The sequence below is a fragment of the Manacus candei genome, unplaced genomic scaffold, assembly GCF_025592945.1.
Source record: "Manacus candei isolate 608988 ecotype Guabito, Panama unplaced genomic scaffold, ASM2559294v1 h1tg000076l, whole genome shotgun sequence".
Classification (NCBI taxonomy): Eukaryota; Metazoa; Chordata; class Aves; order Passeriformes; family Pipridae; genus Manacus; species Manacus candei.
Window position 1 is genome coordinate 5,457,411 of NW_026138124.1, and position 22,381 is coordinate 5,479,791.

At 54.6% G+C, this 22,381-nt stretch overlaps 2 protein-coding genes across 6 annotated transcripts in view; one reads left to right on the forward strand and one right to left on the reverse strand.

Moving 5' to 3' along the window:
• Positions 1 to 1,885, reverse strand: part of DTX2 (deltex E3 ubiquitin ligase 2) — a 34,711-nt gene extending 32,826 nt beyond the window's left edge. For 2 of the 5 annotated variants that reach the window (XM_051809235.1, XM_051809236.1), the window contains exon 1: positions 1,788 to 1,865. The gene's annotated coding sequence lies outside the window, so the exon portion shown is untranslated. Of the gene's footprint in view, positions 1 to 1,787 lie in introns of all 5 variants that reach the window. The other 3 variants (XM_051809233.1, XM_051809232.1, XM_051809234.1) reach the window with 3 other exon arrangements.
• Positions 1,080 to 22,381, forward strand: SSC4D (scavenger receptor cysteine rich family member with 4 domains). The gene is made up of 9 exons (XM_051809880.1): positions 1,080 to 1,898; positions 16,407 to 16,800; positions 17,754 to 17,825; positions 18,156 to 18,470; positions 19,442 to 19,522; positions 19,767 to 19,844; positions 20,456 to 20,865; positions 21,358 to 21,478; positions 22,065 to 22,381. Exons 1-9 carry the CDS (start codon positions 1,080 to 1,082, stop codon positions 22,379 to 22,381), a joined length of 2,607 nt encoding a protein of 868 aa, XP_051665840.1.

Sequence of the window (22,381 nt, forward strand, 5' to 3'; positions counted from 1 at the left end):
TGGCTTTAATCGGGGACTTGGACAGGAAAAGAACTGGGTGCATTTCAGCTGTGTTTCCCAACAGCTTCGCTCCCTGCTCCTCAAACTCCAGCAAATGGTGGTGAGAAAGCAAGGGAAAGGGAATTAAAGCCTTTGAAAGCCCTGTTTAATTCTGTTCTACTTCCAGAAAGCAGAATTTTCTTTTGCTTTAAATGTAGGATCTTAAAATTCACGGGCCTGAGAATGATTTCTAAAAATGCCAAATCCTTTTTTAAGTTTCTGAACTGAAATTGCCAGCGCTGATAAAAGTTTAAATGAAATGTGAGCTTGTACCTGGAAATGAAAAGGAGCCTCAGGAGCCCTTGAGCTGGGCTGAATTAAAAATAAAAATCACCAGATTGGTAGAATTGAGACTTTTCAGCGGGTTGCTCAGAAAGGAGGGTGCCCAGGAGGGATTTGTTAACACCACTTTGAGAGACAGGACTGGGAGGGCAACAAAGATCCCACGGGAAGAGATTACACGGGGATTAGAGGAACACATAAAGCACAAGGAGGCCACGGGACCGCAGTAAGATGTAACCCTGTGAAGGGTGCACGACTGGAGCAGCTTTACGTGTGCCCCGTGCCCCTCTGACCCCAAACCACCAGCCAGAGCCCCCACAGCCCCTCACACCAGCTGAGCTGCACTTCTGGGTGCAGCACAACCCGAGCTGTGAACACAGTGATGCAACAGGGCTGGAAGCTCTTGCCAGGTAACTCCTACCCAAACAAACGTTTCCATACACGAGCACCCGGCTCCGATCAGCAGCAGCCAAAGAGCAAGAACAGAGTACGGCAGCAGAGAGGGGATCACAGCAATAACTCCCAGCACAAATTGATCAGTCCTGCCCTCTGCCAGCCTCTGCTGATCCACTCGGCACAAGGTGGCTGGGCTGACAACTGAAAGAAGAAACAAACTCGGCTGCCCCAAACCTGGACTGCTTCCACTCAAAACAAGCTCCAAGAGAGTTCCCCTCAGAGAGGGGAAAACAGAGACGGCAACTGAGGCGGAAACAAAGCGTCTGCCTGTCAACGAAGCAGAGGGCTGGCTTGGGGCACCGATGAATAGGAAAGCTGAGGCAGCGAGAGGAGGGAAGGTACACCTGAACACGGGATCACACCAAACAAACCCTGTGTCCAACCCTCCCGCTCCAGGGTCCCTCCGGGCACCGAAGGCGCGTTATTTATCTGCGGGCAGACCGTTGACTGGCCGGGTGCGAACCCGGCACGACCTGGAGAGCTCCTCCAACTCCCCAAGGGCTTCGGCTCGCAGAGGGAGCTCCGGGAGCGCCGGGAAGGGCCGAGGCAGGTCCTGCCTCGGGGAGCCGGTGGCAGGGGCCGCCCGCCCACCCCTCGGGAGCCTCCCCCGGGCCCGGGGCCCTCGGCAGCACCCGCACACCCACCGCAACCCCCCCCGGCTCCGACCGGCCCTCCCCGCTGTCACGGGCCCGTCCCGGGCCACTCGGGGGCCGGGCGGCACCGCCCGCCCCGGTAGCGGCGGAGGGGCCGCGGCCGGGGCGAGGGGAGCCGCGGGGAAGGCCCCGCTGCCGGCCGTGCCCCGCTCCGAACGGCCCGGGCAGGACGGGCCGGGCTCAGGGCGGCCGCAACGGTCCCGGGAGGCCCCTCACGGGCGGCCCGGGTGGAGCGGCGCAGGGAAAGGGGTGCCCGCCCGGGGGTGCCCGTCCCGCGGTGCCCAGCCCAGCCCAGAGCTCTGCCCAGCCCAGTCCGGCCCAGCCCAGAGCGCTGCCCAGCCGCCCCCGTCCCCTCACCCGCTCGGTCCCGTCCCCCCGGTCCCCTCACCCCGCTCGGGCCCCGCCGCCGCTCCCGGTGCGCGCTCCCACAGGTTCCGCGCGTGCGCCCGCGCGGCCGCCCGGGGGCGTGTGAGTGGGCGGGGCCAAGGGGGGCGGGGCCAAGGGGGCGGGGGCGGGAGAGAGAGGGACATGATTGGTGGAGGTGCGTGAGTGACAGCGGAGGGGTGGAATAGTGAGTGAGAGTGTGCGTGTGTGTGATTGTGTGTGTGATAGTGTGATTGTGTGTGTGTGTGTGTGTGTGTGTGTGATTGTATGTGTGATAGTGATTGTGTGTGTGTGTGATAGTGTGTGATAGTGTGTGTGATTGTGTATGTGTGTGTGTGTGTGTGATAGTGTGTGTGTGATAGTGTGTGATAGTGTGTGTGATAGTGTGTGTGTGTGTGTGTGATAGTGTGATAGTGTGTGTGATTGTGTGTGTGTGATAGTGTGTGTGTGATAGCAAGAGTGTGATTGTGTGTGTGATAGTGAGTGCGTGTAAATGTGTGTGAGTGAAATAGTGTGTGTGATAATGTGTGATAGTGTGTGTGATAATGTGTGTGATAGTGTGTGTGATAATGAGAGTGTGATTGTGTGTGTGATAGTGTGTGTGATACTGAGTGTGTGTGATTGTGTGCGATAGTGTGTAATTGTGTGTGTGCTAGTGAGAGTGTGTGATAGTGTGTGTGATTGTGTGTGATAATGTGAGTGTGATAGTATGTGTAAAATAGTGTGTTACTGTGTGTGATAATGTGCGTGTAACAGTGTGTGGTAGTGTGTGTGATAGTGAGCGTGTGATTGTGTGTGTGTAAATGTGTGTGTGAAATAGTGTGTGCGATGTGTGAGTGAAAGTGTGTGATAGTGAGAGTGTGATAACGTGTGTATGTTAATGTGTTTGAGTGAAACAGTGTGTGTCATAGTGTGTGATCATGTGTGTGTGTGATAATGTGTGTGAGTGTGACGTGTGTGGTGTGGGGGGGTGTGTGAGTGTGTCTGACAGCAGCCGTGCAGGAGTGTGATGTTGGGTGTGAGTGTGATACTGTCCGTGTGAGCATGTGTAATACTGGGTGTGTGAGATGCTCTGTGTGGTACCCTGAGTGTGCAACAACGTGTGAGTGTGACCATGTGTGATAGTGTGTGATGGGGTGCATGTGGTGCATAACATTGCAGCCTCTAAGGCAGTTTAACTGGATGCTGTGGGAGCTGCTTTCTCCACGCTGCCCCGTCCTGTGGGGATGTGGATGTGACCACCAAAGCCAGATCCATCCTGGATCAATCAGCTGCTCAGTACAGCCCGGAGGATTTCACTTACATCTATGCAAATCCAAAACAAAGCCCTGGAGATGCCTGTTCCTTGTATGAGCAGGGATGAGGGTGGTTAAACACAACCCTGTGTGTGCAGATCTCTCCAACAATAGAGCGCTGCTTCCTCCCACCTGCTGCACCTTCCAAAATATGTATTTATTTAGGGATTCCTTTAATCCTGAAGCACCTTGCAGAGAGCTGGATCACTTCATACTCTGTTAGAGCTAGGTCAGACACCACCTAGATTTTTCCCTCGATGGATGCAGAAGTCAAAATCCCACTGAGACATTGTCAGCAATGATCATAGAACCATAGAATTATTTAGGTCAGTAAAAACCCTTAAGATCATCATAATTCTTTCAAAACCAGGAAGCATTCACCAGTCCTTATCAAATGACTTTAAACCTCCCTGGACTTTACACCCAGCAACACTGATTCACCCATGACATGATACATCTGCTCCCAAAGGCTTATAAAATAAAGGACATTATTCTTGGATTGAATAGTTACAGCAAAAATAACATATAGAACCACTTTATGCTGTACAAATGGAGACATCTTCTAAACTTCTTCTACCAGGGTTAAACACATAAGAATTTTCTTTACAGAGCTTATATAAGATTGGTTCTCTGCCAAAAATGTACAGCACCAAGCACATAACCACAACAGCTTCGATGAAAACCCTCTGAAGCTGCATCCCCCCCAGATCAGCCTTGTATGTAAATGCCCACGGATTTCTCTGTTCCAGGATGGATGAGACTGTCACATACTTGAGTTCAAAATACTCACAAAGAACTAATAATTGCCAAAAGTGATTGATAGCCTGCTCGTAATGTGTCTGCTTAAACAATAAGATTCACATTTACAACTCAGGTGCTCAGGATTCCTGTCTCCTACGGCTGTAATTGGTAACTGGAGAGCAGTGCAAGGGTTTTTTTCCTGAAAAATAGATAAGAATGTTTTATAAAGCCGTGCTGGGAGCAGACTATGTGATCCATGTGGTTGCATGGCTGCAGAGGTGTCAAATATCCTCTGGTCCTAAATAGGAAAAGGTTTCAGGGAGAATCGAGGATGGTGAAGAAGGGATTCTATCGAGTCTGGCAGAACTGCATGGCAGGGCTGGGAGATGAAGGGATGCTCCAAGTGAGGAGTCCTGGCTGGTGAGGGAGGCTGGGCGAGGTCTCTGGGCAATGCTCCGGGGCTGAAGGGTGCTAAAGATAAGGGCTGCAGGGTGGGGGAGAGCAGATATGCACTGGGTGCAGCTCTTGGGAGAAGGGAAGGGCTGTACCCATGGAGGTAAACCAGCCAGGCAGTGGCTGAGCTGTGTGAATAGTCTAGAAGTGCACTGGATTTATTTTAATTTTTATTTTTTGAGCAGGGATTCATGACCTGATCTTGCATCAAGGTCCCTGGAAGGTTCTGCCACACATGGTGGATGGCTGAGACACCTAATCTCAGCAGCACAAGCCTCCCTCAGTCACCCTTTCACCCTTTTCCCACACCTCTCCCTCACTTGTCCTGTATGCTATGATGGTCCAACAACCTGAAAGGGGTTAGCAGGGCTCAGGCACCACGTACAACAGGAATCTGGGGTCTGGTGACCAGTTGAACCTGTCAGACCCCACTGCACAAATTCCTCCAACCGTTCTGCGTGAAGAACAACTTCTGCGAAGATGCTCTCTGAGTTTGGATGTGAAACTCGGTGTCCTGCTCTCCCTAAGGACCCTGTTTTTACAGGGATGCAGACCTCAAAGTCCCGACTGCCTGCTAAAATATTGGATATTATATTTTATATTATTTTTACCCTAATGATCCACAGATTTTAACACAGTCCCTTACAGATTTTTTTTTCCAGCTTTATCCCTTATTTCCCATGTTCTTCTTTCCCACACCCTTCTCTGCATGCTCCCCAAATCAGTATGCAAAGCAGGGAGTCCTCCAACATGGGATCAGCTCCTGTCTGATCCATCCACACACTGGGGTAATCAGTCAAATATTTGCCTTTCTCCTGTTTCTTTTCTTGCAGCAGGGCTGGAAGGCTGCTGAATTAATTTCTCCATGGCTGCTCCATCTCAGGCGGTTTTGACTCAAGGTCCTACACTAATGTCTATAAAACCTGATGCTTGGGGCTCTGTTAAATTGCCAGGCTTAGGCTGGTGCTCTGGGGAATAGCCTGGCCACTTAGGAAACAGCCTGTCCAAGCTCTGCTGGGATTGCTGCAGCACTTTGAATTCACAGCCCACTCGATTTCAGATTAATTTCCCTGAGCAGACAAACCCAAAGTGACAGAAATTAGGAAGAAATTCCTCTGCAGGCAGAAGATAATAGGTGAAATTTTGTTTCATTTTCCTCTGCAGCAGCTGCTGCTGGTTCTTGCTGGGAACTGATTAGACAAAGCAGGGATGGATCTGGTGTGGGCATCCCACTCTTGCTGGGTGACCTTGCTCTCCAACACCTGGGATTTACCTACTGAAGAGGACATGTTCCTCATCCCTGGTGGTGGTGGAAGATGCCCCATGAACTCAGCTAAACGCTCTATTCCCCTCTGCCTGCCTTCTCCAGGGAAATCATGGAATCATGAATGGTTTGGGTTGGGAGGGAACTTAAAGCTCATCTCCTTCCCTCCCCCTGCCATGGGCAGGGACACCTTTCACTATCCCAGGTTGCTCCAAGCCCTGTCCATCCTGGCCTTGAACACTCCCAGGGATGGGGCAGCCACAGCTTCCTCCCTGCCTTTGCTAAATCCAGCCAGGAAACTCTGGAGCCCAGTCCTCTGGATTGAGTGTGTCTCCTCTGCTCTGGCCACCCTCCCCTCGCCATTAACGTTAATTATGGACAGGACTGGTCTTGCTTTGCCTTCTGCCGGCTGTGCCCGCCGCACTGGCGGGTCCCTGGGGGTTCCCAGTGGAGCTTTGCTCTCCCTGACCAAACCCAACACCCCTCCCGGCTGCCGCAAGCGCCTCTCCCTGAAGCTGGTTGCCACCTAGTGCACGTTCAGCCTCCTGGCAGCCGACGAGGTGATCCATCGCTCCGGAGCATTCCCGGAACCAAATAAACCTCTAAAGGTCCCTTCCAACCCAAGCTGTTCCCTGGAGTGTCAGGCTCGGACACCGCATCTCCACACAGGTCCCTGCCCCAGCAGGCAGCGATGTCCACCCCGACTGTCTTGTCAGCCTGCGTGTCCCCAGACAGGTCACCACTTCCCAGCCGCACACTTGGGCGTGGTCTGGGCTCTCAGGAGTGTATTTAAAAGCACTGAGGCTGCAGCACACCCATCTCACAACAGCGATGCTGCAGCAGAAGCGGGATGCCTGGATTCCCCAGGGCTGGCGGAGAAGCCAGCAAGTGCTGGTCCCGCTGGACGCCTCGTATGTGTACATAAATATATACCTACACGTATAAATACACACACAGTAATATATACATGTATACACACACACATATACATATATATGGCTGCTGTTCCAGTGGATCCCACTGCCAGGAGTCCAGTGCAGGGTGAGGTTTCACCCCATGGCGATAATGACACCCAGAAAAGGCAGGGAGCTACAGACATACTCTAAAGCTCATTCCCACAGCGAGTGCCCTTGCTGTGACCAGCGTGGGTGATGGAGAGGACCCAGCTGCCCGTTTCCCATCCCCTCTTCCCCGCTGTGATCCGTGCCTGCTCCTCCCCAGCTCTGGGTACCGGCTGGAGCCCACGGCGTGGGTCAGCTGCCCTCTGGAGAGCCTCCTGTCAGCACAGCGTCCTTGGGCTGCTCTTTCTCACCTGGCTGAGGTGGTTTCTGCAGCACGTCGGGCAGGAAGCAGATTACGGGGAGGAACAAAGGTGATTTTGTCTGGGGAGGGGATGGGTACCTCTCCCGCAGCTCCAGCTTGCTGCAGCTGAGTGCAATGCTGGGGGCTGCCACCGCCCTTTCCTCAGCCCTGCCTTTATTTCAGGACTTATAAACCGCCAGAAAATACCTTAAAATTAGCAGAGAGGTGTGTTAGGAGCACAGCTCCTTCTGCACTGAGGACAGGAAACCAAAATGCTCTTGTGCTGCATTTACACCTTTCCCTTCTCCTAAGGCTGCTGGACACAGATTGGTTTGGGGGTGAGAGCTCCTCTCCTGGGACCCCACATCACAGGATCCCATCTGCTGCTCGTGCTCCGGAGCAGCAGGAGGAACAGAGGAAGGAGGGGTGGCTCATCCCATTGCAGGTGCAGCATCCTTCGTGCTGCTGCTCCCCAAAGCTCAGGCAGCAGCAGGAAACCCCTAAGTACACCGTGATTTAGCTCAGCAATCAGCAGGGGAATCCTGTCATTCGTTATAAGCCGGCTAATGGCTCACAACAGCAACTGGTGTCCTGAGGATCAGCTCAGCCCCATCCTTCCATCCTGACAGCAAGGAGATGCCTTTTGTTTCGGCTTATGGCTTTTTTGTATGGCACCAGGTTCTTCTTTACACCCCCAAAACAATTCCTGGCCATGGCATAGGACACACAAACGAGTTTGTCTCTCCTCTCTGTAGTTTCCTGGCTAATTGAAAAGGAAAATCTGTTTATATTATCATTACTATATTTTTGGAGGCTCTGTGTTTTCTGCAGATTTGTGAGCCACTTGTTTTGCCCAGCTTCCACCCATGACCGAGCTGCTGCCAGAAAACAGATCTGCTGGAAATGCCACCTGCTGCCATAGGAAGCTGTGGTAGGTGCTGCTCGTGGCACATGGCAGACGCTGAGTGGATGTGGGGATGGCCCTGAACCCTCCATAAGCCACTCTCCTGTGAGCATCACTGATGCCTCTGAGTGTCCCTGCCTGAGTAGGCAGCAGGACCATCACGAAGCACAAAAAGAGCTTTTTTCTCCAGCACACAAGAGAACAACCTTGCCGTCCTGTGGAATTTTATAATTAGCCTTTCTTGTGTTGTGGCTGCTCCTCGAATAAGGCTGGCTGTGTTTTCTTTTCCTCGGAGCAGCATAATCCCCCAGCCTGAAACTGCCAAGCCAACTCAGAGCACATGCAGGAAGGATGCAGACATGGAAAACATCTGAGATGGTGCTTAAATGGCCAGAGAAATTCTGGGCAGGGTGGAAGGCATCTTCAGGCTGCTGACCTTATCCCTGCATGCCCACATTAGGGCAGCTTACACTCCTGGTCCCCAAAGCCTGGATGTGGATCGATGCTGGAGCTGACGATTCCCGGTCCATGGGCCTGGCAGACAGCCAGGACAGTGGGGAGTTTATCAAAGTTTAGGCAAAACAGACTTAAAAGGCACCTTTGAAACTTTCACTCATGATCTGGTCAATTAGAACTTTGCTGCTACTGGGGAATAAAAATGCCTAATTGCTAATTACTGAATCCCTACAAGAAGGTAATGGCAGAAGCAGTTGGCGACAGCTGTAGCCAGAGCTGGCTTTGTGAGGACTTAAAACATGAAACACGGGCATTTTAGGGCATTTAAGGGTCTGGCTTTGTGTAGGAATGAGTAAACAATCCAGCAGCAAGAGCCACAAGGCAAATGCTGCCTCCTGTGAGAGTGAATCCTGTAGCTCATAAGATCAACTTGTTCAAAGCCAAAATCACACCAAGCTCCCAAAATTGCTGGGAAGCTTAAGATTTCATGAGACTGGAAAACCCAATATGTTTGGAGGTTCTTTCTCCATGATTCTCAAGCCTGTTGGGACCCAAAAGTCTCACATTACTCGACTTTTACTTGCAATGATGGTTAAAATGGTTAAAAGGCTATAATGGTTAGAAATTATTAAATGCACACAATTCCTTTTAAAACAAAGAGATGCCCCGGTTGGCAGCTGAAGGAGACAACATGAATGTGTAGAGTAGGAGGTGGTGGAGGTGGATGGGAAAGGTTTCCAGCACAGGACATCCTTCACTGCAGGCTAAGAGAGCAAGGACATGGCAGGTCCCTCTAACGTCCTCAGCAGAGCTGCCTTGGATGGCCAGGCAGGAAAAATCCTGAAAAAAAGGACCTCTAAAGGTAGCTTCTTGCCCAGGAACAGGCAGGGAGGACCATGTCTGAGGAGCAGGTTCCCAAATCCCTCAGGAGGGGCAAGATGTTGGGACTGTCCCCTCCCGTTGCATCCCAGTGCTGGCTCAGGCATCGACAGAAATATTTCCAGCCAGATGGTTGTTGCTGACTTCCTCTCCAGGTGGGCACTCAGACAGCTGAGGAGGGAGGTGGGAAGGAGCTGAAAAGCCCAAATCCTCTGAAAAAGCTTCCCCCTTCCCCTGAGGCGTAACCCAGGCTCTGCCAGCACCCAATTTAAGGATGTGTCCCTGCCTGCCTCCCTGAAACCCGAGCCATTCCCTCCCCGCCATGTCTCCTTAGCGGTCTTCCCTCTCTTTCCTTCTCTCTCCTTCTTCTTCCTCTTCTTCCCCCTCCTCCTCCCTCTCTTTCTCCTTTGCTTTTGGAATGACCTGCCCCAGGATGGGATGCAGGGCTGCCATCCCGCTGTAACCCAGCAGCAGCCACCCCAAAGGTGCAAAGAGATGACGGGCTGGAGCTGTTCTGTTGATGGATGAGATCCTTTTTCTTCTCCTTTTATTATTTTTTTAAATTTTTTAAACAAGATCTCACCTAAAGAAAAAATTCCTGCCTTATCCCCATCACCTCTTACTGGGAATATTAATTTTTCAACCATTATTTTAAATTTTTTTTATAACTAGCCAGCTCTTTCCTTTATTTCAAAAGAGAATAGAATATTTCTGGGATCTGATATACCCTCTTTTATACTGGAGAGAAATTATCAAACAGGTATGTGGATTTATGATGCTTTTTTTTAGGTCAGGGTGGTAATTACAAATAATGATCTGGTGGGGTGGTGGTGGGTGAAAGACTATGATTTCTCCTGAAGTTACTTGAATATTAAAAAGTAGAAGAAGTGACAAATAGAGAGCAGGGGCTCATTCCAGCTGTGGCCGAGGGGTACAGAAGGAACCAAAGGGGACTGAAGGACCTCTGCGGTCTCATGTCCAGGTGGGAGGAGGGAGTTTTCATTGTGGGCAAAATGCTGGTGGGGGACAGTGTGTCTGCTGTGGTGAGTTATTTGGGGTGAAAGCAGGGACTTTCTGTGCCCCACATTGGAGCCCTGCCCCTGGGAGTTTTGCAGCAGCCCCAGTGGGCAGTGCTTGTGCAGGATGGGGGTGATGTGGGGTTTGCTGCTCCTTCCATAGGGTGCATGATGGGAAGTGCTTTTGCAGGACACCTGACAGCTTGCAGGACCTCAGTTTGAAGGGACTTCCAGAAACCCACATTCAGCAACCCTTTAAATCATAGATACCTCACAGAATCACAGAGGGGTTTGGGTTGGAAGGGAACTTAAAGCTCATCTTGTTCCACCCTGCCATGGGCAGGGACACCTTCCACTAGCCCAGGTTGATCCAAGCCCCATCCAGTGTGGCCTTGGAGACTTCCAGGGATGGGGCAGCCACAGCTTCTCTGGGCAATGTTAAAAGGGATATTTTGCTTTGCTGCAGTGCCACAATGACTAATTATGGCTTAAAAGTAGTTTTCAATCTATAGACATTCTGAAAGGGCCCCAACATCCCTGGGTGCAAGGAAAGGGGTTCCGTTCATAGCTGAACCCTGAGCATTGGGGTGAGGATGGAGAAGCAGGTGGAAGAGCGATGGATAGAGAAGGCAAATCAGGTTTTCCCTCTCTGGGGTCGGCCGTGGCACAGCACCGCAGTGGTTAAAGCCCGCTGCCACCCTTCCAGGGAGCAGGAACGCGCTGGCTCCGGCACAAAAGTGGCCGGCGATGACAACGTCCCTGCGAGCAGGACGCGATGCCGGGGTTTGGCCGGGGCAGGGCGGCGGAGGGGCCGTCTGTCAGCCCTGCCCCTCCGGAGGGCGGGGAGGGCTGGCGGGACAAAAGGCGACATTATTCGGCGCTGCAGGAGGGATGAATGGAGTATTGAAAGCCATCACCTCAGCGAGTAGATTGGTTTTCATCCCCCATCACTGAGCCGTCTGTCTGTTGGCGGGTCTCCTCCTCTGGGCAGCGGGAGCTGAGGGAGAGACCAGGGAGGAGTAACGGGGCCCTGTCCCATCCACGGAGGCTCCGTCCTGCACCTCCATCACCTCGGGCTGGTGCACATAAAAACCCTTGGTCCACCATCATCTCTCTCTGGTGCAGGCAACAAAGCCTTGATCTGGAGGCTCTGGAGCCCATTCAACCCACGATCTTAAGGGACCTTGGCTGGGTGGACACCAGCACATGATCCCACCTGGGAGCTCTTCTCATCCTGTGCATGGGAAAACCAGGAGCAGGAAAAGGCTGGAGGAGGGGTTTCCATGGGAGGGAGGGTTTGGTCATTGATACAGTGGATTTCAATGTCCTTTCCCAGGTTTTTGACCATCAGTAGATGACAGTAGCTGGTGTGCATCCCTTAAGGATATGGAGTGCCTCGTGCAGGCTGGAGGGACTAATCTGAGGTCTCGGCTGAGCTGAGCCTGAGAGCCTGGCTTTGTGTGTGAGAGCATCCTCACGATGGCACTGCTCCACCAGCACACGCTGCCGTCAGGCCGACTGCTGGCACCGCTGGGATGAGGGTCTGGGCTCCCAGAGGTGTCGCGGCCAGCAGGACCAGCCCCCATCCCCCTCCCGAACAGTCTGTGAGTGAAACAGAGCTAGAAATCCATCCCTTCGGCAGTGATTCCTGCAGGGAGCAGTAAATGAAGGGGAAATGGAATCTTATGATATTTAATCTTTTCCCTGTTTTCTGCTGACATTTCGGTTTGCTTTCCATCTTACCCCCGTGGAGTTTGCATCTCAATCCCCCAGGTGAATCAGGTTGTCCTACAGACCCCAGAAATTACTGTCTTCCCACAGAAATGCCTGTCCCTGCTTTTTTTTTCCTCACAGGATGACAAAGAGCAGAGACAATAGAGGCCTCTGGCTTCCAGTTTCCTTTTGCAGGTGGGATGTGGCCCTTTCAGCTTCATCTTGCCACTCAAAAAATTACCTCTTGTTCTCAATAAATCCAACTAGAATTACTTTTCACGTGTCTCCTGGTCACTGCTCCTGGGAATACCGAAGAGAGACGTGTTCAGGGGTCCTGCATGGTCCTTGGTGGGCACAGGCTCTTCTGGCCATCGCCACTAACTGCTGTCTGCATGTTTCAGGGACAGCCTCCTCTGGATACCTGTCTGCGGCAGGACTGTCGTGCAGCAATGACACCTGGTCCCTGTCTGGCCACCCGGCACGGCACAGGGGGGCCGGACATCGCGGTGCTGCCCCTTTCCTTGATGCCAGCCATGCTCCTCCTCCTCTTTCTCCTTCTCAGCCCCACCGGTGAGCTCCGCGTTGGGCGGTGGGAGGGGTTTTAGGCACCCGCGATCTCCCTCCGGCTCTCAGATTTGGGGGCAGATTTTCTCCATGGGTAGGATTGGCATGGTGTCCCCAGCAGCACCGAGGGTGCACAGGGATGGAGGGAGCAGGTCCAACACCGATGGGAAGATGCTTACGGCCAAAGGATGCTCCTGGGATTGCTCCACAGGACCTGTGGGACTGATCCTGCCGAAGCGACGGGTGGAATGTGCACCCATTCCCTCAGGACGATGGTCCCTACTCACTCCTGGCAGGCACTGTCCAGTCAGGCTGGGAAGCATTTTAATCCAACTGGGAAAAGCCATTCCCGCTCTGGAATGAGGGTCTGCGCAAGTGCTGAGGCAGCACAGTTATCCCGGTGTGACTGGATCCCTGTGATTACAGCCAGGCGGTGGGTGGTAACACATTCTTGCCTCAACAACCCCGTGCCAAGGCACGGCCAGCCAGAAAACTGGGAATTCAGATGTAGTCAGACACCCTAATTGAGGCAAATCAGGTTTTGCCTTCCCACTCCCTCAGCGGGAGCTTCCCGTCCCCTCCCGAGCTGCTGTGGCAGCCCCGGCGCCCACACTCGACGTGTGGGGATCTCGAGGGGACCCCGGTGGCTCTGCCGCTGTCCCCTGCACCGCCAGGCTCTCCCGGTTCTCTTCATTAATGGGCAGAGATTAGTCGCTAACTAAGGGCGATTTGTCCTCCCATTTGGTGGTTTTGTTTAGCACCGGTGTTTACTCGAGCAATTTCCCTTTTTCTTTTGGCTTTGTGAAGCTGGATCAGAGAAACACCGAGGGCCCTCTCCCTCTCTCAGGGCCCTCTCCCTCTCTCTGTTCTCAAAGGATACCGTTTTCCCCTCGTTCCTCATTATGGTAGACACACCAGGCATATTTTTTTCAGATCTCTCCTGACTTTGCTGGAGGATGCTCTTAAATGAATATTTCAGAGCTTTGATTTTGACTTAAAGGGAAATGAATATTTATCAATGTCTTTTCATCCACTGCTTCTTCGGCACTGGAGTGGACTAGGTGTTAAAAATCAATACAAACCAGGATGAAACGCTCTTCCTAGAAACGCTCACATCTCCACATTTTTGGTGCAGAGGTGAGCTGAATAATCTCTCTCTCCTGTTTTCCAGCCCACGGGGCTGCCGTGTCCTTCCCTGTTCTCTCCTTTAGAGCCTCTCTGCTCCCTTGGTCTTGCCTGTGTAACTCCCACTTCTTGCTGGCATCACAGCATCCCTTTCCAGCCTGCCTGGTCCAGCTGGGGAGGGCAGGAATGCCCGACCAGGGCTGGAGCTCCCTGGTTGCTGATGTTCATCCCAGCTACGGGCAGCATCCCTGCTAACTCATGGATACATCTAGACAGTTGCCTTATTCTCGTTTCTCTTGGGGCTTCTAGGTCTTTCTTTGACAGCCCTGTTTTCTGGCTGACTTAATGGTCTCCCAGGCAACGTCCTAGCAAGGAAAAGTGAGGTGGGTTCATCTGCTCAACTGTCCCCCCAGGCTCACGCTGCCTCTCACGGTGGTGACATCCGCCTCCAGAGCGGCTGGGATTGACCTTCACGTCATTGCTCGTGGGCTGAGCGTGAAGCAGGACAGGGCTGGTCCAAGGCAGGGAGAGGAAAAGAGGCCACGGAGCCACCATGGGCGTTGATGAGCCCTTGGGTGCTGTAATTAGCATGGAGGCATCACAGAAACACGGGATGGTTCGGCTTGGAAGAAATCTTAAAGCTCCTCTCGTTCCAAACCGCCTGCCATGGGCAGGGACACCTTCCACTAGGTTTGGAAGGGTTTTGGAAGGTGTCACCCATGGGAGAGGGCTGTGCAGGCACAGCCTCAAGCCTGAGGTGCCTCAGATGGCCGAGGAATCTGTGCTGGGCTCTGGCATCTGCCAAGAGCTTGTGAACTCCCAGGGTACCCACAGGGACAGTGACAGGGATGTCCACAAGGTCCAGCCACTCGTTCCCATCCACTGTCCCCTGGATCATGCTGCTGTGACCTCCTGGACAAGCTGGAGCTCTCAGTGCCCCACGCTGGCAGCATCCCAGGGGGGACCCCACATCACTCAGCACTGGGGCTGAGAGAGTTTTTGTGCCCAAATAAATGCCCAAATTGTGGGAGGGGGGCTCAGCCCAGTGGGAGGAGCAGGCTGCCAGGAGGAGTTTCAGCTTTCCCTTAGCCCTTCCCTGAGCATCCAGACCCTGAGTTTGGGGCTGCTGGCAGGGCACTTCCAGAGCCCTCATTCAAACCCAGCTGGCTGGAATGTAAATGCATCCTGCAAACGTTCAGTTCCCTCTGGAGGCTGCTTGCTCACCCCCTAAGGTGGATGCACCCCATCAACAGGTGTGTTGGTGCTTGCATGTAATTATGGAGCTTGCAAAAAGCAGACTTTGTTGGGAGAAAAAAAAAAAAAAAGAAAAAAATCAATTAAAATGCACACAGGGCACAGCATCTTCCATCAGGAGATCTCCAGTGGGTTTCTCAAGGCAGGCAGGATGGGTTTTCCTCATCCCCATCTGACCACTCAACTTTTCCACGGGGCACAGGGCAGGGGCATGCAGGAGCTGCCCAGGGCCTGCAGCAATTCATGAATGGAGCCATGGATTGATACGAAGATCCCCAAGGCCTGACTCAAGGCAGGGCCCACCTGGGGTGGCTGCTGCTGGCCACTGGGCTCTTCAGTGTCACACACTGTGCTTCAAGCACAGTCCCACTGCAGAGCCACAGTCACCCACATGCTGCCTCAGTTTCCCCCACTGTGAAGCAGATGAACTGATGCCCTGAGAAAAGGTGTTTAATTTTTCCCCTACAAACCTCAGGCCTTTGCAGGAGAGAAAAAGGTCCAGGGGCTGTCAGGTCCCCCACCATGCCCACCCCATCCCTGCTGCCATCATCCTTCGAGCTCCCCGTGCTTCAAGGGCTGGGGAGAGCTGATCCCTTCTCTTCTCCCTTGCAGAGCTGATCCCTTCTCTTCTCCCTTACAGGCACCACCTCCGAGCCTGAGATGTTGCAATTCCCAGGTGAGATTCTTCTCTTAAAATCACTTTTCTCCAGGAAGTTTTGTAGTTGAAACATGCAATTTTTTGGTTAAAAAAAAAAAAAAAAAAAAGGATTTTGGGAATTTCAAAAAGGAAGCATATTGGTTTGGAATAAAAAGCAGCAAGAAGCTAAATTTGTTTTACAGGAAGGAAATAGAGTTTCTTTATTATCCCTGTTCCACTTATTATCCTGAGAGGGGAATTTTGCCACCTCCTGCTGAGTCCCTGTCCCTGTGCCATGCATCACACACAAGCAAATAATTCCCTTGACGTGGCAGGCCAGGAGCACTTCTATGCCTGCTCCCTGTCACCAGCAGCTTGAGGGATCATCTCCATCCCACCGACTCCCACGTGGGATCAGCTCTGGATCTGTTCGTTGAGGCTCATAAGAGTTTGCTAATTGCACCTTGTCACTTGTCACCCATTGTATGTCTACACATGGGTGCCTCACATCTGCTTTCCTCTTCTCCTGTTGGGTTACTGCCCTTTAGGAGGTGAAATGATGGCATGATCATAGAGCCACACAATGGTTTGGGTTGGAAGGGACCTTAAATCCCACCTTGTTCCAACTCCAACGTGACACGGGCAGGGACACCTTCCACTAAACCAAGTGGGTCAAAGCCCTGTCCAACCCAGCCTTGATGCTGGTGCATCTCACTTGTACTGAGATATGTTGAGTCTCCACGTCCTCTGCTTCCAGCAGATGAATCATAGAATCATAGAATCATAGAATAGATTGGGTTGGAAAAGACCTCCAAGATCATCAAGTCCAACCCCTGATCCAATTCCAATTACTATATCATGGCACTAAGGGCCACATCCAATCTCTTTTTAAAAACCTCCAATGAAGGGAAGCCCAATGTCCCACCACCAGGTGGGCAGCACCAAGCCTTGTGATACAGAGAAGAGTCACCGTTTAATTTAAGGAGCAGGGATTTGGAGTAGTTTTGCTCCCCCTGAGTGTTTGTCACCTCGTGGCCTGTTGCCTGCTAAGGGACCTCCCTCTGCCCGTCCTCCCAGAGATCCGTCTCTCCAACGGGCCCAGCCGGTGCCAGGGGCGGGTGGAGATCCTCTACAACGGCTCCTGGGGGACGGTCTGCGACGACGACTGGGACATCGTGGATGCCAACGTGGTGTGTCGCCAGCTGGGCTGTGGCCACGCCATCACCCTCCCGGCTGCCATGACCTTCGGCCAGGGGAGCGGGCCCATCTTCCTGGACAACGTGGACTGCAAGGGCTGGGAGGCAGCTCTGAGCGAGTGCTGGAGCCACGGCTGGGGCATCCACAACTGCTACCACTACGAGGACGTGGCTGTCGTGTGCAATGGTAGTGAGGTTGGGTTCCCTGGGGGCAAGGAGGGCAGGGAGCTCCTGGGGGGCTGCAAGCCTTGAGGGGTGCAGATGCTTTGGTAGAGCCCAAGAGTCATATCCCAGCCTCTGTTCTTATGATCATGGGTCAGCCAAGCCTCCTCTGCATCCCCCCTCCACCTCTTTCCTCAATCCAGGTCACCTCCCAGCTCCACATGCTGGTGCCATAAGGTGACCAGCCTGTTTTGTGTTTTCTTTTCACTCCCAGCTCAGGGACTTTGCGACCTCTCCAGCACAATCCTTGGGGAAAGAGCACATGCCCACCCACGTTTCAGCCTCTGAGTCAGTCGCTGCCCCACTGCTCTTACCCCTTTTGACTTGTCTTTCTTTAAATTGCTGAGGTTTTCAGTAGGAAAATGTTCCTAAAGGTGAGAAAAGCAGTGGAAAGTGTTTGAACTTGGCAAGTGAAAGTGGAACAACTCTGTGCCGACCCCTATGCACCCCACACACTTTCCTCCTGTGTAGCTACTCAGGGTTTGCTCATCAGCCAGGCATCAGTGAGCACTGAATGTGAGGCTGTGCAGACCCAGAGCAGCTGCTCAGTGAATTCCTGTGTCCTCCAGAAGCAGGGCTTGGAAAAGGAAGAATGGAAAGGCAGAGATGATGGGTTGGCTGGTGGGTTGGACCAGAGAACAGAGGTCATGGATTGAGCAAGAAACTGAGCCAGGGCACTGCTGGAGAGGAGATGTGGAAGGGGTGAAGAAGAAGGTAGGGGGGGTGGGTCTGAGGGCAGAGAAGTGGCTTGAGCCCTTGGTAGAGAGCTCTGGGCAGGGCAGTGCAGCTGCAAACCCTCTTTATTTCCCTGTTGGGGCTAGTTTGGTGCAAACCCTCCTGGAGCAGTGGGGTGGGAGGGATCCCTCCAGCTTCATGATGGAGCAGGAGCAGGTGCCACCTCTCTGCTTCCCTTTGCAGAGTTCTCACCCACGCAAGCCAGCGAAGGACCGACCACCAGGACCCTCACAGCCCCGGTACAGGATGGGGAAAGTAAGCTGCTTGAGTGCTGCTTGCAGGGGGGACATCCTGGCTGAGGGCAGTGTCCCCCACCATCACCTGCTGCCCCTCTTGAGCCCCCCAGCTCTCCAGCTCCGAGGGGCAGAACCCTGGGGATCTATCATTGTGCTGGCCATGGCCAAACCCTATCCCAGAGCTTTCCAAGGCTCCCAAGCCGTGTTGCCCTAAAGCACCACCCTTTCCCCACTCTTTCTCACTCGGTTTCTTTGCCATCACGGGCACTGCCATTTCCAGGCTCGGTGGCATCCCTGTGCCGTGTGCAGGGGCACAACATCCTTCTCACCACGTGCTGCCACCCTCCAGGTGACGGCAGCATCCGTCTGGTGAGCGGGCCCGACACCTGCCAGGGCCGGGTGGAGATCTTCTACCGCGGGAACTGGGGCACCGTCTGCGACGACGACTGGGGCCTGAGCGATGCCAGCGTGGTCTGCAAGCAGCTGGGCTGTGGGCAGGCCCTGGATTACAAGAGCAATGCCTACTTTGGCTACGGGACAGGGCGCATCCTCCTGGACAACGTCAACTGCGATGGCAGCGAGCCCTTCCTCTCCGCCTGCTACAGCCTTGGCTGGGGCATCCACAACTGCGGCCACCACGAGGACGCCGGGGTCATCTGTGCAGGTACCAGGGCAGGGAAAAACCCAGGGACTTTCCAGTCTCTGAGGAGAAATGGCCTCAGAGAGATGCTGAGGTGCCCAGGGTTGGCCAGGGACCAGTCTTTGGTGCTGTAGGAACATCCTTGCTCCTTATCCGCCGTCATCCTGGTGGTCTGGAGCAGGATGCAACACTGCACAGAGGGACTGGGACACGGCTGGAGTGGTGATTTGCAGGGGAAATGCATCTGCCATCCTGCCATTTCCTTCTGCCACTTCCCTGCTCTGCTGGCTGGAAAACAAGCTGCCCAAGTCCGGAATGAGTAAGCGGCTGCCAGGGGCTGGGCACGATGCCAGGCCCAGCCTGCCTCCCCTTCCCCTCCTGAAATGATGCATTTCTGCCATTCTCCGCTGATTACTGTTTATAATGTTAATAATCCCCCTGAATTCCCTCATTATCATGGCTAATGACGGGAGCAGTAAGTGCCAGTGCTTTCCCTTTCCTGCCGTTAGGGGACAAAGAGGTTGATGCTGGAGAAAAGGGACAGTTTTCTCAGGCTGGTCCTTTCCTCCCTAAACATCCCCATCCCCTCTGGCACCTCCCCTGGGCAGTGAGCTGATGGCATCACCATGAACAGCCTCTGCTCAGAGGGGTAGGGGATAAGACAGATTAAAAGGTAATGAATCCTGATGATAAACCTCCCAGGTACATGGAGAAGGAAGGTCCCATGTGGGACCCCAGCACTTGGGCTGGGGTGGAGAAGCCCCATTTCCAGCACCTGAGCAGCAGAAATGTGCAGATGGACATGGTCCATCCTCATCCCCATTGCCCTGGAGCATCCAGACTCACATAATCACAGAATCAACTAGGTCAGAAAAGACAAAGGCCTCTGAGGTCATCGAGTCCAACCACCCGGGTTTGCCTCCCACAGTCAGGACGTTCACAGCTGTGCATCTTTCTTCCTACCATTTCACCTCTGTCCCTCTGTGTCACTGCAGGCCTGGACACGTCCACCATCACATCATTCACCACCTCGGTGGCCCTGGACTCTGAGGAGACACTCACAGCCACGGCCACAGGTCAGCAGTCACTCAGCTGGGGTCTTGTTGGGGGGCATCATGCCCTCTGTGTCCTGCTGTGACCCAGCATAGTCACCCTGGGGTCCTGCCACGCGTGGGTGACACTCTGGAAGTGACATTGCCCATGGCAGTAGCTTGCCATGGGGCAGCTCTGGTGCTGGTGGCCGCTGGTACCGACTGAAGAGGGGCAGTGGGTGCTGGATCTGGACCCCCCAATGCCTGTGTGTCCCCGTGCTTGTCCCAGCAGTGACAGATGGCAGGGACCAGCCCTCCCAGGCCACTGAGGTGGTCACCACCATGCTCCTGACTGTCGAGCAGGAAAGTAAGTGTGCAGCTGCTGCTAGTTCTGCATGGGGCTCCCCGTTCCTGGGGGGGGGTCACCCCCTATCCCCAGGGCTCACCCCACATCCACAGGGCTCACCCTAAGTCCCCAGGGGCTCAGCTGACATTCTCAGGCTTCCCCCCATGCTCCCAAGGGCTCACCCCATGCCCCCAGGGGATGCACTTATGTCCCCAAGGGTCACCCCATAACCCAGGGGTTTTGCCCCACATCCTCAGGGGGTTGCACTCATGTCTCCATGTGTTACCCTATAACCCAGGGAATCACCCCACGCCCTGAATGTTTTGCCCCACATCCCTGGGGGGTTGCTACCATGCCCCCAGGGGTCACCCCATAACCCAGGGGCTCACCCCATGCCCACAGGGTTTTGCCCCACATCCCTGGGGGGGTTGCATCCATGTCCCTAGGGGTTTGCCCCACATCCCCAGGGGGTTGCTCCCACGTCCCTATGTGTCACCCCATAACCCAGACGCTCACCCCACGTTCCCCGGGGGCTCACCCCATACCCCTGGAGGGTCAGCAGGGGACACTGGACCCCCCTGTGGAGCCCTGGTCCCCCCCGGTGTCGTGCCTGTGCCGGGGCCCCCACGCAGGTGGCGGCGTGCGGCTGGCGAACGGGAACGGGAGCTGCCGCGGGCGGGTGGAGGTGCGGCACCGCGGCACCTGGGGCACCGTCTGCGACGACGACTGGGACTTCCCCGACGCCCAGGTGGTGTGCCGGCAGCTGGGCTGCGGGGCCGCCCTCGCCGCCACCGTCCTCGGCTCCTTCGGCTACGGCAGCGGGCCCGTCCTGCTGGATAACGTGGGATGCGGCGGCGGCGAGGCTCGCCTGGCCGACTGCTTCCACCTGGGCTGGGGGCAGCACAACTGCGGCCACCACGAGGACGCCGGGGTCATTTGCCGAGGTGAGAGTCCGGGAGAGCCTGGGGGCCGCCAGCTGGGAGAAGGGGGTTCTCCAGTGAAGCTCAGCTCAGTGGAGTGGAAAACCAACGAGATAATGGGCGTAGGGAGGATTCTGGCTGTGCTCGGGGGGGGCTGCGGGAAGTGGGGGTCTCCAAAATGGGGTGGTGGGTGATTAATGAGCCCCTGGGATTCCTCCTGCCTGTGGAGGACAGCAGCAGTGCTCGGTGCTGTGGTGCAGGTGATGGTTGGAATGTGAATACAACCTCTGGTCTCTGTTTGTGCACTTCCCTGGAAGAGTAGTGGTTGCACATTCCACCCCACACATCCCTGCATCAGTCCCCAGCCATCCCACGCTGCTGCTGGGGGGCTCTGACCTGACCCTGGGGGGCCTCCTGCCCATGGGGGACAGCAATGGCAGTTGGTACCGTGGCTCACCATGGTGATGGCTGGAGTGTGTCTATCATCTCTGGTCTCCATTTGTGCACATCCCTGGAAGTGCAGTGACTGCACATCCCACCCCACACGACCCCGCATCCATCCCCAGCCATCCCACACCACTGCTGGGGGGGCTCTGTCCTGGCCCTGGGCTCAGGTGTCCCCTGAGTCACTTTCCCACCCCTTCCCCACTGCACCAGGTGCTGATGATGCTGGAGACCATTTCCAAGAAGCCACTGCTACGACCACCACGTTGGTCCCAACTCGTCCCAGGGAGGGTAGGTACTGAGGTGTCACTGGGGACTCAGTGCCAGCCCTGGGGATGCTCCACACTGGCACAGCGTGGAAACGGAGGTGGCTTGGGCAGTGGCACAGGCTTTGGCAGTGTCTGAAGCATCCACCTGGAGCAGGTCATAGGAGGGGGAAAAACTAGTGGCACCATTAAGTCATGGGCTCTCCTGGTGCCTACAAGGCTGGTTCAGGCAGAGGTGACAGACCTCAGGTGATGGACCATTAAGTGTTGGATTTTGGATGGGAGAAGAGACGATGAACCTCAGGTGATGGGTGATGGACGTTGGTGAGGAGGGGAGGTGATGGATCAAAGGGGCTGAGCCAGGAACAGAGAATTATTGTCCGTTCTTTCAAGTTGAACATCCACCACGATGCTCTGAGGGTCACCCAGGCACCAGCAGCGGGTCACCCCCCCCGTGATTCTGGCTGTGTGGAGGCAGTGGGGGAGCTGTGGGCCCCAGCAAACATCTGCAGAGCCTTGGAAAGACCAGAGCTGTTCCAAGGTGGTGGAGAGGGGGGTGCAGCACTAGGATGAGCACGGGCAGGGGCTGCCTCACCCCGTGCCCTCCGCAGGGTCCCTGCGCCTGGTGAACGGCAGCCACCGGTGCGAGGGGCGCGTGGAGATGTTCTACCTGTCCCAGTGGGGCACGGTGTGCGACGACGCCTGGGACCTGCGGGACGCCAAGGTGGTGTGCAGGCAGGTGGGCTGCGGGCACGCCATGGCAGCCTGGGGGGAGGCCCGGTACGGCCAGGGCACGGGCTACATCTTCCTCGACAACCTCAAGTGCAAGGGCCACGAGCCCTCGCTGCTGCGCTGCTCCCACATCCGCTGGGACGTCCACAACTGCGACCACTCCGAGGACGCCGGTGCTGTCTGTGACATCCTATGA